This window comes from Microcaecilia unicolor, chromosome 3, assembly GCF_901765095.1.
Source record: "Microcaecilia unicolor chromosome 3, aMicUni1.1, whole genome shotgun sequence".
NCBI classification, from domain to species: Eukaryota; Metazoa; Chordata; class Amphibia; order Gymnophiona; family Siphonopidae; genus Microcaecilia; species Microcaecilia unicolor.
This window is the reverse complement of record NC_044033.1, coordinates 521533035-521551246: the sequence shown is the minus strand read 5'-3', so window position 1 is coordinate 521551246 and position 18212 is coordinate 521533035. Positions and strand designations below refer to the sequence as shown.

Below are 18212 nucleotides of genomic sequence, written 5' to 3'. Positions count from 1 at the left end.
AACATTCGCAGTGGAAAGGGAAAGATTGAGGATATGACAGATAAAAGGGATGACAGTAGGAGAGATAGTGTGAAGTAGATGGGAGGGAATAGGATCAGAGGAACAGGTAGTTTTGAGGAGAAAGTAAGATGTGTAGATTCCTCTTCAGTGATTTCAGAAAAGGAAGAAAAGGAGGCAGGGGTTGGAGGGTTGAGAGAATGGACTAAGGGAAGGAGAGTTGTAGGTGACCTGGTTGAGAATTCAAGTTTAATCGTGTGAACCTTATCATGAAAGTACTCAGCCAGAGTCTGGGGAGAAAGTGAAGGGGGGTTGGAGGTGAAGGCACTTTGAGGAGAGAGTTCAGTGTGGTAAAGTGTAATAAACATCGAAATGTATTTTCAAAGACTTACAAAGTTCCATAGTTACTTATGGAACGTTGTAAGTCTAAGTGCTTTGAAAATGAGCCCCATTGTCTCTTTAAACAGTCAGATTTACAGCTTGTAGAAATATTGACCATTTTCACAAGATAATATGGGGGTTTCACCTTGCAATATTCTATCCTGTAAACTATAATCCTTAATTTACACTTCACCCGCAACTCTACCAGCAGCCGGTGCAAGTCATACAAATTTGGAGTTATGTGATCTGATTAACTCAAAGAATAGATCAACCTGACTGCCATGTTCTGAACTACAATAATGTTTTGGTACAGGATGAAAAAAACACTATTGCACTAATCAGTTCTGGAAAGAATTAGGGATTGAACCACTGATCTAAAGGCAGAAAAAGTGAAATATTAATATAGTTCAACTGTTTCAGCAAGAAAAAAAGACTTCTTGACAATCAGATTTATACGAGTTCTCATATTTAACATATTACCTAACTCCACACCAAGCACCATAGCTGATTTATCAAAATGAAAACAATCTATCCCAATATTAAATTGATGACTACAAAAAGAATGTTCAGCTGATCCCAGACATAGAAATGTAGTAGCATAGTAGATGACGGCAGAAAAAGACCTGCATGGTCCATCCAGTCTGCCCAACAAGATAAACTCATATGTGCTACTTTTTGTGTATACCCTACCTTGATTTGTACTTGTCCTTTTCAGGGCACAGACTGTATAAGTCTGCCCAGCACTATCCCCGCCTCCCAACCACCAGCTCCGCCTCCCACCACCGGCTCTGCCACCCAATCTCAGCTAAGCTTCTGAGGATCCATTCCCTCGGAACAAGATTCCTTTATGTTTATACCACGCATGTTTGAATTCCGTTACCATTTTCATCTCCACCACCTCCCACGGGAGGGCATTCCAAGTATCCACCACTCTCTACGTGAAAAAATACTTCCTGACATTTTTCTTGAGTCTGCCCCCCTTCAATCTTATTTCAAGTCCTCTAGTTATACCGCCTTCCCATCTACGGAAAAGGTTCGTTTGCAGATTAATACCTTTCAAATATTTGAACGTCTGTATCATATCACCCCTGTTTCTCCTTTCCTCCAGAGTATACATGTTCAGGTCAGCAAGTCTCTCCTCATACGTCTTGTAACGCAAATCCCATACCATTCTCGTAGCTTTTCTTTGCACCGCTTCAATTCTTTTTACATCCTTAACAAGATATGGCCTCCAGAACTCTTTTCCTTGTTTAACTTAAGCTTATGTTAAAGCTTGATTCCCATTATTCGGCTGAATAGTAAAATATGCTATTTGGTACAGCTTTAACCATCATTTCATAAACCACTTCTAGTAGCTTCCTTTTTTGTTGGACTGTCTGTGATCCTTCGTTAAATTATCTTCTGATGTCGAGGGTGGCATGGGCACCTATTACTGCAAAGGAGAACATTGATAATTGTGACCTACCACCTGATGAAACCTCTAGATCAGCCTGTCAATTTTATTTGCAAATGGGCTCTTATATGGGGAATAACAGCTGAAGTGTTGAGGGTTCTGCATGTTCCTCTTTTGCTTTTGCAATTTCATGTGGCAGTCTGCTGAGCACACTTTTACCTTTTCAATTCAAAGTTAAGGAGCTGCTGTGATGAGCAGTTGATTAGTTTGGATTTGTTTTGGAAAACCAGCATGTGAAAGAGCTTCACAGGCCAGTTTTTACAGCTGTAGTAATCACACCCTAGTTGAGTGTCCTTCTGTTATGCTGATTTCCTTGTATCAAATTCTGCACAAGAGCTTGCTGTTAAGCTCATTTACAACTGGAGCAAACCTTCAGTACCAACAGGTTGCCAACACTGGAAAAATCCACAGTGAGTTCCTGGGGATAGATAAGTCAACTGGTCCATCCAGTCCAGCCAGTTTTCTTTCTGCTTGAATCTCCATACCTTTTGAGTAAATGAGCCTTTAAACTGCTATACTTAGATCAATATCGACTTCCCACTTTTTTTTAAATAAGAGGTAATCGCAAGCGTTTTCTTCCCAAGGGATGTTTTCCTTAATTTAATTCAATCAATGGTATTAAGCCATGTTGATTACTGCAATGGAATCTATGCGGGATGTAAAGAACAACTCATAAAGAAACCCCAGACGGCCCAAAACATGGCAGCCAGTTTGATATTTGGTAAAACACGATTCCAAAGCGCCACATCACTCTGTGAAAAACTGCACTGGCTTCCTATCAGAGAACGTATCTCTTTCAAAATCTGCACCTTGGTCCATAAGATTATCTACGGTGAAGTCCCAGGTTACATGATTGACCTGATCAATCTCCCAGTCAGAAATAGTACCAGTTCATCACGGTCTTACCTGAATGTACACTACCCAAATTGCAATGGACTAAAATACAAGACCACCCATGCGTCCAACTTTCGCTTACATAAGCACGCGTCTGTGGAACGCACTGCCACAAGTGGTGAAAACAACTTCCGATCACCTAAAATTCAGAAAATCATTAAAGACTCACCTATTCGGAAAGGCAAACCCGACTGACCCAACTTAAATGCCTCAACCCTGCAACACTTCACTATCAAAGATCGTATTGGACATTAACAAACCCTTCTACCTCTAACCCAACTTGACTGAATCTTGATTGTAAGCTCTTTGTAAGCTCTTTGTAAGCTCTTTGAGCAGGGACTGTCTTCTATGTTTGTGCAGCGCTGCGTATGCCTTGTAGCGCTATAGAAATGCTAAATAGTAGTAGTAGTAGTAGTAGTTAACATGGTGTACAGACATCATGCTTTTAGCATAGAATTAAAAGAAGCTTTATTAAAATTCAACAGAAAATAAAAATGATTGCAGCCATTATTCTTACATAAAACTAAAAGATATACAAGCCTTTGCTTTGCTTATCCTGGTCAAGGGGCCTCACAACTACTACTACTACTACTACTACTTAACATTTCTAAAGTGCTACTAGGGTTACGCAGCGCTGTACAATTTAACATAGAAGGACAATCCCTGTTCAAAGAGCTTACAATCTAAAAGACGCGTGGGCAGTCAGACCGGTAGGGGCAGTCAAATTCCTCACAAGGGAACAAATATTTCAATCCCTTCCTGAAGTGCCACAAAAGTAACATTCTTCCTCACCCCAAAGCTCAGCTGACAAGGCATTTCACTTTTCAGGCACCATATCCTAAAATCCGTTTCCTTGCCACTTCTTTCCCCATAATTTTCCTAGCTGGGACCACTAAGAGATTCTTTTGTGAGGACTGCAGTACCCTCTTTAGATAGTACAGTTGTAACTGATTTCATAACTTCTTTGGCCTGCTATAAATGTCAGCAACAGTAATTTGGACAAACGGAATTTCCTTATAGAGAGCCAGTGGAGCTTCACTAGAAGAGGCCTGGCGTTCACTCACTTTTATCTCCAGGTGACTAACCTGAGCCCTGTTCTATACCTTTCTGATAGCACCAAAAACTTTTCCAGGCAATTATTTATTTTTATTTATTTAGATTTTGCTGACACCTTTTTCAGTAGTAGCTCAAGGTGAGTTACATTCAGGTACTCTGGATATTTCTCTGTCCCAGGAGGGCTCACAATCTAAGTTTGTACCTGAGGCAATGGAGGGTTAAGTGACTTGCCCAAGATCACGAGGAGCAGCAGCGGGATTTGAACCGGCCACCTCTGGATTGCAAGACCGGTGCTCTAACCACTAGGCCACTCCTCCACTATAGCAACATTCCATGTAGAATCTCAAATAGTAGCAACAGAATTTTGAATAGTAGCAACATTCCATGTAGAATCTCAAATATTTATTTGTATTTATTTATTTGGATTTTGCTCACACCTTTTTCAGTAGTAGCTCAAGGTGAGTTACATTCAGGTACTCTGGATATTTCTCTGTCCCAGGAGGGCTCACAATCTAATTTTGTATCTGAGGCAATGGAGGGTTAAGTGACTTGCCCAAGATCACGAGGAGCAGCAGCGGGATTTGAACCGGCCACCTCTGGATTGCAAGACTGGTGCTGTAGGCCACTCCTCCACTCCAATGTACAACATAACAAAAAAAAAAATGCCCCTGCATTTGAGCTAGCAACCTCAGGCCCCTAGGGGCCTCTCCGCTGGCCACAGGGCCAGCTTAACTGTTGGGGTTAAAGCTCTGAAGCCCAAAAGGTCCATCAGGATCCTCCACAGGCAGACTCGGGGGTGAGTAGTAGAGATATGTCCCCACCCCACCAAGCCCCGATGGGGGCTGAGAACTCTCCCACTGCACTAGGACTGTGGGTGTTGAGACCCACATTTCAGTGCAGGGAGATGGGCAGTCTGCTCCAGTGCTTCTCTCCCCTCCCCCGGGCTGTTTCCAATGTCAGAAAGAGCCCATCCCAGGAGGGGCGGACAGAGCAGGCAGCTGTGCTAAGCCTGGGCTCTTACAGACTGCACTGCATCTGCCAGTAGACGTGCCCAGCCATGTGCCTGGCAAGTGCAGGCTTGCTTCTCTACTCTGCTGACTTTGGCCCAAAGCTCTGGAGTTCTCTACCATTCCCCTGCTCTCTCTGCATGTGTGCTGCTGTTTATTTTTCCTTCTCAAGGCAAGAGAGTCTTTTTTTTTGGGGGGGGGGGGTCGTCATCACTCAATTAGCTCCCTCCCCCCCCCCCAACAGAGGGAATAAAGCTAAGCCAGGCAGTTCCCCCCCCCCCCCCCATTTTTTTAAATTCCTGGGAGCTGCATGGAAGCCCAGGGGAAAAAAGACATCCAAACAGGATGTAGAGTTTGGAATTTTGAGAACCTAAGAGAAAAACACCACCATTTAGAATTTCATGCAATGTAATTTAAACATGTATGAGACAGAGAGGCATCAGTAAAAATATGGTTGAGACATCAAGGCTGAAAACCTTACTGGACATTCTTTCGATCATTTGATTGGGGACAATTTTTCAATGTGATGGACTGGGGTGGAGAATTCTGCAATTTGTATCCATTGTCTTCACCATTTTTTAAAGTTGGGTCCACTTTAGATCCAAGTGACCTAAATGAGAGCCACCAGATATTTTCCCATGTGGGACTGCAACACTGCTTACCAATATCTAATATAATAAAACGCACCGTGAACGTTCTGAAGACAACGTTCTGAAGTCACTCAAACATTACTTGAAGGGTTCGTGGATTCATGGTGTGAAGCCAGCCAGGCTGCCAGCCGTCTCTGCCCCGCCCTCGCGTCAAACGTCATGACGTTGAGGGCAAACGTCATGACGTCGAGGGCGGAAAAAAAACAAACAGCGCAGCGTCAGGGAAGGAGGCGGCGCTCCTGACGTCTCTAGCCTTCCTTTCGCTGTGTTCCGCCTTCTTCTGACGTCAAGGATGACGTCAGAAGAAGGCGGAACACAGCGAAGGGAAGGCTAGACGTCGGGAGCGCCGCCTCCTTCCCTAACGCTGCGCTGCCGGAACCGCCGCCACGGAGGTAAAATTTAAAAAAAAAAAAAAGGGATGTTGGGGGGAGAGAAGAGGGTGGGCAGTTGAACAATGGGAGCGAGAGGGCAGAGGAGAAACGACAGCAAGGATGCGAAGGGGGGGGGGGAAGAAGAGGGCGGGACATGCTGGGACATGGGAGACAGAAGAGCATGGATGCGAGGGGTGGTCATGGAAGGGAGAGAGGGGAATTGCTGGAAAAGGATGAATGGAGGGGGCAGGGGACAGAGAAGCATGGATGGGCATGGATTGAGATGGCAGGGCTCAGGGAGAGAGGGGAATTGCTGGAAAAGGATGAATGGAGGGGGCAGGGGACAGAGAAGCATGGATGGGCATGGATTGAGATGGCAGGGCTCAGGGAGAGAGGGGAATTGCTGGAAAAGGATGAATGGAGGGGGCAGGGGACAGAGAAGCATGGATGGGCATGGATTGAGATGGCAGGGCTCAGGGAGAGAGGGGAATTGCTGGAAATGGATGAATGGAGGGGGCAGGGAACAGAGGAGCATGGATGGGCATGGATTGGGAGGGCAGGGCTCAGGGAGAGAGGGGAATTGCTGGATAGGGATGAATGGAGGGGACAGATGGGCATGGATGGATATGGATTGCAGGACAGGCCTCAGGGAGAGAGGGGAATTGCTGGAAAAGGATGAATGGAGGGGACAGATGGGCATGGGTGGATATGGATTGCAGGACAGGCCTCAGGGACAGGGGAATTGCTGGAAAAGGATGAATGGAGGGGGCAGGTGACAGGAGCATGGATGGGCATGGATTGGGAGGGCAGGGCTCAGGGAGAGAGGGGAATTGCTGGATAGGGATGAATGGAGGGGACAGATGGGCATGGATGGATATGGATTGCAGGGCAGGGCTCAGAGAGAGAGGGGAATTGCTGTATAGGGATGAATGGAGGGGGCAGGTGACAGAGGAGCATGGATGGGCATGGATTGGGAGGGCAGGGCTCAGGGAGAGAGGGGAATTGCTGGAAAAGGATGAATGGAGGGGGCAGGGGACAGATGGGCATGGATTGGGAGGGCAAGGCTCACACTCTCTCTCTCATATACAATGTCTTTCTGACTCTCACTCTCACACACTGTCTCACAATGTATCACATTCACTCTCTATGTGCCACACAGTCACTCACACACTCGCTTAGTCTCATACACTCACTCTCACAGAGAATCTGTGTCTCACACACACTCTCTCGCACACACACACACTCTCACATACACACTTGCACACACACTCATTCTCACACACACACTCACACCCAGACTCACTCTCTCTCTCACACACACACATTCACTCACACTTTCACTCTGTCTCTCACACAGTCACTCTCGCATACACTCTCCCAAACATACACACTCCGAGGAAAACCTTGCTAGCGCCCGTTTCATTTGTGTCAGAAACGTGCCTTTTTTACTAGTGTGCCAATAAAATCCATCCCAGCCTACTTTTAGACTTTTCATTAGGGGTATCCTCATGGAGATAGGTATTTCCAAATGCATTAATTATATTTTTCTATTAAGAAATGCCTTTTCCTCAAAACGCACAACACCCGGCCCCCATCCCAGTCCTTTTTCCCCTTTCTGTCATGAGCTTGGGTAAAGAGTCAGAAAGTAGCAAAAACAAACAGAATGATGATGTTTGCTGCCCAAGAGGTCTCAAGGGGCCACTGCATTGAGGAACACTGGTCTATACTGGAAATGTTCTTCTGGGTCACTGTTTTCTCTATTTCATGGTCTCAGAGAAGGGCGGCTCCTTTCTACCACTGGGCAGTGAGGCATCTACAAGCCCTGTCAGCGGCGTATAGCAAGCAAGGGCAATCTCCAGGCAGACTCTGGGAAGTGGGAGCTAGGGCCGAGGTCTTTTCAGCTCATTGGACTTGATGGCATTCCTGCTCCAATGCCAAGATGGAGCATTTCTTCAACTAAGGAAGGAGGCAGCCTCTGAGAGGACAGATGCCTTGGTCCAGCTGTGGCCAGTGGAAGATATCCTGTATGTCTTTCCTCTGTGGCTTTTGATATAGCATAAGAACATAAGAAAAGCCATACTGGGTCAGACTAATGGTCTGTCTAACCCAGTATCCTGGGACACCAGCGTAGCTCCATTTCTGGGTGTCTAGCGCAGCGCAGTCTCTGGTTGCGACTTCTTTTCGGGGTATTGAGCACTTTCCGTCCGATTCTGAAGCTCTCCTCCGTGAGTGAGCAGCTCGCTTCTGTCTCTGATGGTGGAGGGCAGCGCGGTGCCTGCATGTAGAACACAGCTCCATTTCTATTAGAGAGACATTGCTTCACCTTTGTGCGTGGAACTGTTTCAGCTCGGCATGTACAGCACTGCTATTTCCGTTTCTGTGGAGCACTGCTTTTCCTCTTGAGGTGGGGCATGGTTTCTGCTCTACGTGATCGCAGGTTCATCTCTATATGCAGAGCACAGATTCTCTCTGTAGGTGGATCACGGAGTTATCTGTGTATTGTGCTTACCTTTCTCTATGTTGTGGGTCTCCCCCCCCTCATCTCGGTAGGTAGATCATAGCGTAGCCTATCCTAACTCCTTCAGTACTGCTCAGAGTCTGTTTGCCTGTGGTGCACTCCTTCATCCCTGAGCATAGTGCGCGGCCTCATCTGAAGGAGGAGCGCACATTCATCCTTACAAGTGGAGCACGGCTTCCTCTTGGTATGGGGGGAGGGGGGTGGCTTCATGTCTATACTTGGAGCACGCCTTCAGCTCAGGGTGTGGGCCCTTTCCTTAGGGACCCTGAGCTGCTGGTGTGATAACTGGGTACAGCTTCCTCTTTGGGGGTTGGGCGTAGTCTCTCTTTTAGGTGGTACCTTTTCAGCTTCTAGGTTAGAGGACATCTCTTCTGACTCTGCCAGAGAAGCAGGTCTTCTGTACTGGGGTGGGGTGCAGCTCCAGTGCATGCAGTGGAGGAATGCTCCAGATCAAGACTGCTTGGTGCAACCCACCTTGGCATGTGAGCATGGTTCCATTGTTGGAGGTAGGCCACACCACCTTCTCTCCAGGTGCTGTTCAGCCACGCCTTTGGATACAGCCCACCACCCCATTCTGGGCAGGATGGCTTATGCTCAGACTGGGCAGGGCCTCGGCTCCAGCCCTATTTGGTCAACCTAGTCCCTTTGCTCTCTAGGAGTTTGGTTTCATGGTGTCTGGTGGATCATGCTTCCACGCTTGAGCACGGGCATTCTCATTACGCTGTTACAGTATTCCGATTCCTCCTTCTAGGTGCCATTCTGCCGTGTGGCTAATGTGGTCCGTTCTGTTCCTCAGTTGGTTACCCTCGACTGTGTGGCGGTAGTGGGAACCTAAACCTCTTCTGGTTGATGCATGCATCTCTGTCTCAATGGCAGCTCGCAGTGTATTTCTCTCACGGCTTTTTGTTCTTATCTCTGGGGGCGAAGGTTATCTAGCTTCGGGACCGGCTGTTATTTAGTTTCAAAAGTTTTTGGCCTCTGAGAGGCGGATGGCTCGGTAGCCTTCTTTGCATCTTTCGCTATCCTGTCGTAAAGAAGACTGCTTTGCTATATCCCACAAGCATCTGAATTCATCTGCTGTTGATAAGGAAGGAAAAAATATCTTACCTGATAATTTTCTTTCCTTTAGTCATAGCAGATGAATCCAGGATCCCTCCCTTTCTGGTTTGCTTGGTGTCTTCTTTTTTTTCCCTCCCCTTAGGTGTTTAGCCTTCTGGCTTCGTAGTTGCCTGGGGTTTTCCTCTGTTTTAACAGACCCTATTCACTGTTCCTAGTCTGGTCACAGTGACAGGGACCATGCAGCAGAACTATTTTATAGGTACTCTGTATAATAGGCTTGAAATCTGGCAACCAGCTGTTGCTCAGTTATGACCAAGCCTTTGGCCCCTTCTCATTTTCCTCCATGACTGTAAACTTTGAGTAACCCAGCAGAAGACCATAGTAACATAGTATATGACGGCAGATAAAGACCTATACAGTCCATCCAGTCTACCCAACAAGATAAACTCATTTACATGGTATGTGATACTTCATATGTATACCTGAGTTTGATCTGTCCTTGCCTTTCTCAGGGCACAGACTGTAGAAGTCTGTCCAGCACTCTTCTTGTAGTAAGTTCTGAAGCCAACGTCAAAGCCCCTTAAAATTTACACTCCAGCCCATCCCTATCTATTCAGTCACGATCAAGGCACAGACCACAGAAGTCTGCCCAGCTCCCATTTTGTTTCCCAATTACCGGCAAAAGCCAAACTGGAAATGAGGCACCTCAGCTCATCTGCTTAATCCAAGCTTTTCTCTTACCTTCGTCTGCTCACTATCGGGGTCTTCAATCCACTTATAAGGATCACAGATTTTGCACCCTTGGTAGTCTTCTATCTGCAAACAAAGACAGATTCAGCAGTTGAGCCAGGACACACAGCACTGCCTCTAGTCTCCTGAGCTGAACGGTTTACTAATATGTTTGACTTGCATTTGCTGTTTTTGTGACATGTAACAGGCCCGTTCTTCCAAGAATCTGCTCTTTGGTCTCTGGAGCTCTTCTTATTCTCAGTTCATGTCCATGTTTTAGTTGTTGGTCATGGCATGTAGCTTTCAGTTTATTTATTTATTTATTTATTCTAATATACAGTTTATAGAATAAAAATTGGTACAACACCACGTACTTTTACATTTGACAAACTGGAAAGTGGACTAGAGAATAAGGTCAGATTTTCAAAGTGAAAGGTTACCTAGCACATATGAGTTTATCTTGTTGGGCAGACTGGATGGACCGTGCAGGTCTTTTTCTGCCATCATCTACTATGTTACTATGTCACAGCCCTGCAGATCTAAATGAATCCCTCCTGGGTTTACAATCGGGGTATGTGCCTTGCAGCTATTAAAGCTGAATGTTTTGCAAGTCACCACTAGATGGGGTTCTTTACATATAATACATAGCTTCATGGCTAGGAGAAAGTTGACTTGGTTCTGGTTTTATGCCATTGCATGCATAGCGATGGAGTTTTAAGCTCCTTAAGAAAAGCAGGATTACATCCCCAAGCATTGAGGTAAAACGGAGACTGGTTCCCCCTAAGTTTTTCTCATTGGCCGATGGTCACCTGCCTGTCTGCTACTGTTCTGCTTAACAGCTAGCAACTGGGACTTCTCACTCCCCCCCACCCAACTTCTTTCTCCCTTTTGCTTTCTTTGTTCATAGTTCCCTGCTATCTCACAGATGTCCATTTCCCTGCCTTCATGGCCTCATGCAACAGTTTATCTCAGCTGTGGGGCCTGACTGAAGTTTTTCCCTACTGTCTCAGTAGTTTTACAAGCCCCCATCCTCCCCTTCTCCTGTTCCTGCTTCTTACAGAAAAAAAAAACCACAAGTCCTTGTGTAATAATTGAAACAGCTATAATGTACTTCTTTCTGTTACAAAAGAGCTAGTTAGTGCCTGAACTATACATTTACACCTATGTTCTATGGAAACGCAATATCTTTATTTCCAACACCATCATACCTCCACTCCATTCCTCTCCCTACTTATCCAAAGCATGAAGGGAGAAGCAGCAGTCAGCACAGGGCCCGGTGTGTCAGTGTGCATATACGGACTCCAGTACGCTGCATGGGTTTCCATCTTAGCAGGAAGCCCACGGAGGAGGAGGAGGTGGAGGTATAGGGCCTGTGAACGTTCAGTGACTCGTAAGCTCCATGCTGGCTGCCACTACTGGGCAGAGTTCACAGCGGAAGATCCAGAGGGATGATTCCTATTTCCAAGACCTCATCAAATGGTAATATGATCCAATTTGGGGTTCTGACCCACTGTTTAGGAACCACCGCGTTAGCTTTTCTCAGGTATAAAACCAGCAGACAGAACGTTAAGCCAAGAGGTTATCCTGTGTCTGAGTTGGGTTACCATATTTTGTCCCCCAAAAAGGAGGACACATGCCCCGCCCCCCTCTCACACCCACCCCGCCCCCTTTCACACCTCGCTCTGCCCCCTGTCACATTTTCCCCTCCCCATCACCCCCCTCCCCTTACCTTACTACTGCCCTGGTGGTCTAGTGACCTGTTTGGGGCAGGAAAGAGCCCCCCTCTTTCCTGGCCGGAGCGCTGCCCTGCATGCACCCTTCCTGTTGCTGATCCTCGGAGCCGATTCAAAATGGCTGCCGAGAGTTGGTCTCGCGAGGTCACTTCAACTCTCGGCGGCCATTTTGAATCGGCTCCGAGGATCAGCAACAGGAAGGAAGCATGCAGGGCAGCGCTCCGGGCAGAAAAGAGGGGGCTCTTTCCTGCCCCGAAGGCGGAAGAGGTCACTAGACCACCAGGGCAGTAGTAACTAAGGGGAGGGGAGGCTAGCAATCTGCCCGTTTGTCCGGATTTCTGGACAAACGGGCAGGCTGGCGGGCCGTCCGCCCACCAGCCTGCCCGTTTGTCCAGAAATCCAGACAAACGGGCAGATTGGCAAGACCCGCCCGGTTGCCCGGACATGCCCTCAAAAAGAGGACATGTCCGGGTAAATCCGGACATATGGTAACCCTATGTCTGAGCATTTGCTGGAGCTGAAGCCCTGCTTCTGATCTCTCTGCTTCGGCACAAGTGATTTCAGCTGATTCTTGTTCCTAGGGTCAGATTCTGGTGTCCTGTATAATAGGCAGGAGAATAAGTTAGAAGTTTCTGCTGTGTAGAACAAGTACACCTCATGGACTGAATTGAGAGTGGATGTGTTATGCCTCTGTTACAGAAGTAATGTGCTTTGTTGTCTTTGTTTGCAGATAGAAGACTACCATGGGTGCAAAATCTGTGATCCTTATAAGTGGCTTGAGGACCCCGATAGTGAGCAGACGAAGGTAAGAGAAAACCTTAGATTAAGCAGATGAGCTGAGGTGCCTCATTTCCAGTTCGGTTTTTGCCGGTATTTGGGGAAACAAAATGGGAGCTGGGCAGACTTATACGGTCTGTGCCCTGAGAATGGCAAGGACAAATCAAACTTGGGTATAACGTATCACATACCATGTAAAATGAGTTTATCTTGTTGGGTAGACTGGATGGACTGTTCAGGTCTTTATCTGCCATCATTTACTATGTTACTGTGTTACTCTTTGGGGTTCTACATGGAATGTTGCTACTAATTGGGACTCCAGAATCTTCAGAACTTTTAGTACAAGAACAGTGCTGGGCAGACTTCTACGGTCTGTGCCCTGATCATGACTGAATAGATAGGGATGGGCTGGAGTGTAAATTTTAAGGGGCTTCGACGTTAGCTTTAGAACTTAGTACAAGAAGAGTGCTGGGTAGACTTCTACGGTCTGTGCCCTGAGAAAGGCAAGGACAAATCAAACTTGGGTATAACGTATCACATACCATGTAAAATGAGTTTATCTTGTTGGGCAGACTGGATGGACCGTACCGGTCTTTATCTGCCGTCATTTACTATGTTACTATGTTATTTCCTATCACTTTAACTAAAGCTTATTTCATGGAATTTATTAGTTTAAAATAAGGTAGTGTGGAACTGATTAAATAATCAAGCAAGAAGACCAGGAAACAGTGAACTGTTTCGTTTCACTAAAATCTGTCAGCCAGTGTATTGATAAGAAGAATGCAGAATGTTTATGGTGCCTGGTGACACCATCACTGTTTATAATATTTCTGGACAGTAGGAAGACCCCAGTCATTTCTTATGGGTCTTCTGCTGCTGAACCCAGAGGACCCTCGCTGTGAAGGAGAACACGCTGATCTTCAAGACAGGAAAGGGAGGCATGTGGGAAAGAGGAACCCGAATTATAGCTACGTCATGCAAGGTTCCACGTTAGGAGTCACCGACCAAGAAAGGGATCTAGGTGTCGTCGTTGTTGCTGCATAAAAATCTTTCTTTCCAGGAAGGTGGACATCTTGAGGCTCCACCAGGAGAGCAATAATGTAGTTCTCTTGAATAGTTAGATGAATACGTTTGGGTAAATGGGGTGGTTCACTCATCGGGGGGGAGGGGTGAAATTAAAAAACTTGAGGATGGATTTTTTTACTCTGTATTATTCTTTATGGTGCTTACTTAAGTCAAAGCGTATAGAGATTGTTGAATTGTTTAACTGGTTGGTTTCTCAATAAAAATGTTGAAACAAAAATATTAGTGAGATTAATTTTAAAATGCTACCAACAATAAAGAATGACAACTTGGATGCTTCTCATAAGTTTTTTTTTTTCTTTTGTTTTGAATGGGAAGGGAAACGGAGACTGACCTATTGGCTTCAGCTTTTTGACTTCATCCCTTCTGTTTTCATCCAGTCTCCTTGGCAGTCGCCTCTGCGAGTCAAAGGCCGTCTGTTCCCTGTCCTCAGTAGTTGCGACAAAAAAAACAAAACGGAACCCAAGTGGGGGGCCGCAGCAGCAGCCTTCTGGCATGTTCTGTCGGCTCTGCTGGTTCTCTGCCCCCGCGGACGTCAACTTCCAGTTTTAGGGACAGAGAACTGGCAGCATAAGCTTGAAGGCTGCTGCAGCCCTGCGTTTGCTTTTTTATTTTTTCTGCCGCTGCTGTCTGCAGTAGCGGTTTGGGTGGGAGGTAGGTCGGGATTTGCCGTGGCACCCCAGAGAGTGCACTGTGGTGCACCAGGGTCCCGCAGCGCACAGTTTGGGAAACACTGCAGTAGATCGAAAACATCAAGATGCATTTTAGGTCTATCATATCCTAGTGTTTTGCATAAATCTGTGTTTTCAGCCACTTTCCAATACCAAGCTGTTAAAATGGTGGAATTGATTACCAGTCAAAATTAGGACTATGTTTAACTATGGTGTGTTTTATAAAACTCTTCAAGCTTTTTTTATTCTCAAAATACTTAGTAGGTAAAAATTGACTATTCTAAATGTAATATTTATTTAGATTTTGCTCACACCTTTTTCAGTAGTAGCTCAAGGTGAGTTACATTCAGGTACTCTGGATATTTCTCTGTCCCAGGAGGGCTCACAATCTAAGTTTGTACCTGAGGCAATGGAGATAAGTGACCTGCCCAAGATCACAAGGAGCAGCAGTTGGATTTGAACTGGCCACCTCTGGATTGCAAGACCGGTGCTCTAACCACTAGGCCACTCCTCTAACCCTAAGAACCTTGTTACTCTTTGGGGTTCTAAATGGAATGTTGCTACACTTTGAAATTCTGCATGGAATCTTGTTATTCTTTAGAATTCTAGAATCTTTATTTATTTGGATTTTGCTCACACCTTTTTCAGTGGTAGCTCAAGGTGAGTTACATTCAGGTGCGCTGGATATTTCTGTGTCCCAGGAGGGCTCACAATCTAAGTTTGTACCTGAGGCAATGGAGGGTTAAGTGACTTGCCCAAGATCACAAGGAGCAGCAGTGGGATTTGAACTGACCACCTCTGGATTGCAAGACTGGTGCTCTAACCACTAGGCCACTCTTCCATTATAGCAACATTCTATGTAGAATCTCAAATAGTAGCACCATTCCATGTTCCATTGCTCTAGCCACTAGGCCACTCCTCCACCCGAAAGAATCTTGTTACTCTTTGGGGTTCTACATGGAATGTTGCTACACTTTGAAATTCTACATGGAATCTTGTTATTCTTTAGAATTCTAGAATCTTTATTTTATTTGGATTTTGCTCACACCTTTTTCAGTAGTAGCTCAAGGTGAGTTACATTCAGGTACTCTGGATATTTCTCTGTCCCAGGAGGAATCACAATCTAAGTTTGTACCTAAGGCAATAGAGGGTCAAGTGACTGCCCAAGATCACAAGGAGCAGCAGTGGAATTTGAACCGGCCACCTCTGGATTGCAAGACCGGTGCTCTAACCACTCCTCCACTCTAGCTCCTGAGAATGCCCAGTTTACTTCCTGTAAACCACATAGAACTCAATTTGGGGTAATTGCAGGGTAGAAGAAACTGAATTGATTTCCTGGTTGACCTCTGGACTGGGTCATGTCTCACTCATTAAAGCAATGGTGACTTGAAGATCTCTGCCAGAATCGCTATGTCCTGATGCTAAATATCCTATTTTTCAGTGGTTGTTGCTTCAAATAAATTGCATGCAAAGTCGTAAGAAAGTATCTGCATACGATGAATTTCATAGAGAAGTATTTTTCATCATACAATGTGACTTGTAACTCATAAGGTTTCTCTCTTTCTTTCTTTTTTTTTTTTTCTTTTTAAATTCTAATTTTATCACTTCAGGCCTTCGTGGAAGCCCAGAACAAAATCACCGTGCCCTTTCTGGAGCAGTGCCCTGTCCGAGGATTATTTAAAGAGCGAATGACAGAGCTCTATGATTACCCAAAATACAGCTGCCATTTTAAGAAAGGCAAAAGGTACCGTGAACCGTACATAAATTCTTTGGGCAGATCTAGAAGAGAGCTGTGATTTTTATGGGATGGTACCAGCTGAAGTGCACATCTAAAAAAACATTGTAGCAACCAGGTGCTTAAGTTAAGCAGGAAGGGACTGTTATCGTTTGTTTATTTTTTTTTAATAATCTTTATTAATTTTCAAAATTTACAAGATATACTTATAAATTACTACTACTACTACTATTTAGCATTTCTATAGCGCTACAAGGCGTACGCAGCGCTGCACAAACATAGAAGAAAGACAGTCCCTGCTCAAAGAGCTATGTAATAAAAGTGAGCCAAGTATAGGACAATCAAGCCATTGTGACATCACTGATGAGGTTGGCTCTTATTGGTGGACTGAGGCATTATGACATCACAATATTAGCTCTGGTTACAAGAGACTACTACTACTACTTATCACTTCTATAGCACTATAAGGCATACGCAGCGCTGCACAAACATAGAAGAAAGACAGTCCCTGCTCAAAGAGCTATGTAATAAAAGTGAGCCAAGTATAGGACAATCAAGCCATTGTGACATCACTGATGAGGTTGGCTCTTATTGGTGGGCTGAGGCATTATGACATCACAATATTAGCTCTGGTTACAAGAGACTACTACTACTACTATTTAGCATTTCTATAGCGCTACAAGGCGTACGCAGCGCTGCACAAACATAGAAGAAAGACAGTCCCTGCTCAAAGAGCTATGTAATAAAAGTGAGCCAAGTATAGGACAATCAAGCCATTGTGACATCACTGATGAGGTTGGCTCTTATTGGTGGACTGAGGCATTATGACATCACAATATTAGCTCTGGTTACAAGAGACTACTACTACTACTACTATTTAGCATTTCTATAGCACTACAAGGCATACGCAGCGCTGCACAAACATAGAAGAAAGACAGTCCCTGCTCAAAGAGCTTACAATCTAATAGACAAAAAATAAAGTAAGCAAATCAAATCAATTAATGTGAACGGGAAGGAAGAGAGGAGGGTAGGTGGAGGCGAGTGGTTACAAGTGGTTACGAGTCAAAAGCAATGTTAAAGAGGTGGGCTTTCAGTCTAGATTTAAAGGTGGCCAAGGATGGGGCAAGACGTAGGGGCTCAGGAAGTTTATTCCAGGCGTAGGGTGCAGCGAGACAGAAGGCGCGAAGTCTGGAGTTGGCAGTAGTGGAGAAGGGAACAGATAGGAAGGATTTATCCATGGAGCGGAGTGCACGGGAAGGGGTGTAGGGAAGGACGAGTGTGGCGCATGGGCGTAGCCAGACAGCAGATTTTGGCAACACAGCAGCAAAAATGTTTCCTTGGTTTACTACTCAACAAAATAAAATTATTTGAAAACAAGGATAGTATTAAGCAATCCCAGGAAAAAAGAAAAGAAAAAAAAAATATGTGAATCTTAATTTGCTTTCTTAGACCACTATACTTATAGGGGAGAAGAATGCAATTATAGGAGATGTAACTAAGAAATTCTGAAAAGATATTAAATTAGTAAGTGGCCTGACTCATAAACCCCCTGCATAATTCACTTTCTGATTTTTCTTATTTCTACTTGGGCAGTTTTTTTGCTTTCTTAGACCACTATACTTATAGGGGAGAAGAATGCAATTATAGGAGATGTAACTAAGAAATTCTGAAAAGATATTAAATTAGTAAGTGGCCTGACTCATAAACCCCCTGCATAATTCACTTTCTGATTTTTCTTATTTCTACTTGGGCAGTTTTTTTTACAATTTATAAACAATTTCAACTGGTCTGGTTCAAAAAAATATATACTTATTCCCTAAATATTTAATACAGCATTTGCAAGGATAAGTTAACAAAAAAGTAGCCCCCATTGCTTTAACCTCTTCTCTATATACCAGGAAGGCTGGAAGGGACTGTTATCGTGTGTCTGTAAGTGCAGTACAGAAGTTTGTCCCTGTAGTGAATTAACTCCGTAGAGCAGTGCTTCACAAATCTTTTTGTAGCTGTGAACCCCGTGACTGTGGGCAAATGTAATTGTGTAACAACCCCCCCCCCCCTAGTGTGGACCAAGAATAAGGATGCAGGCTACGGAGACCCC

General features: G+C 45.0%; 1 protein-coding gene across 1 annotated transcript in view; it reads left to right on the top strand.

Annotated features, from left to right (window-relative positions):
- PREP (prolyl endopeptidase) overlaps positions 1-18212 on the top strand; it is a 307703-nt gene that overhangs the window by 7192 nt on the left and 282299 nt on the right. Inside the window, exons 2-3 of the mRNA XM_030199170.1 lie at positions 12579-12653; positions 15990-16123. Coding sequence (XP_030055030.1) covers positions 12579-12653; positions 15990-16123 — 209 coding nt within the window. The remainder of the gene's footprint in view (positions 1-12578; positions 12654-15989; positions 16124-18212) is intronic.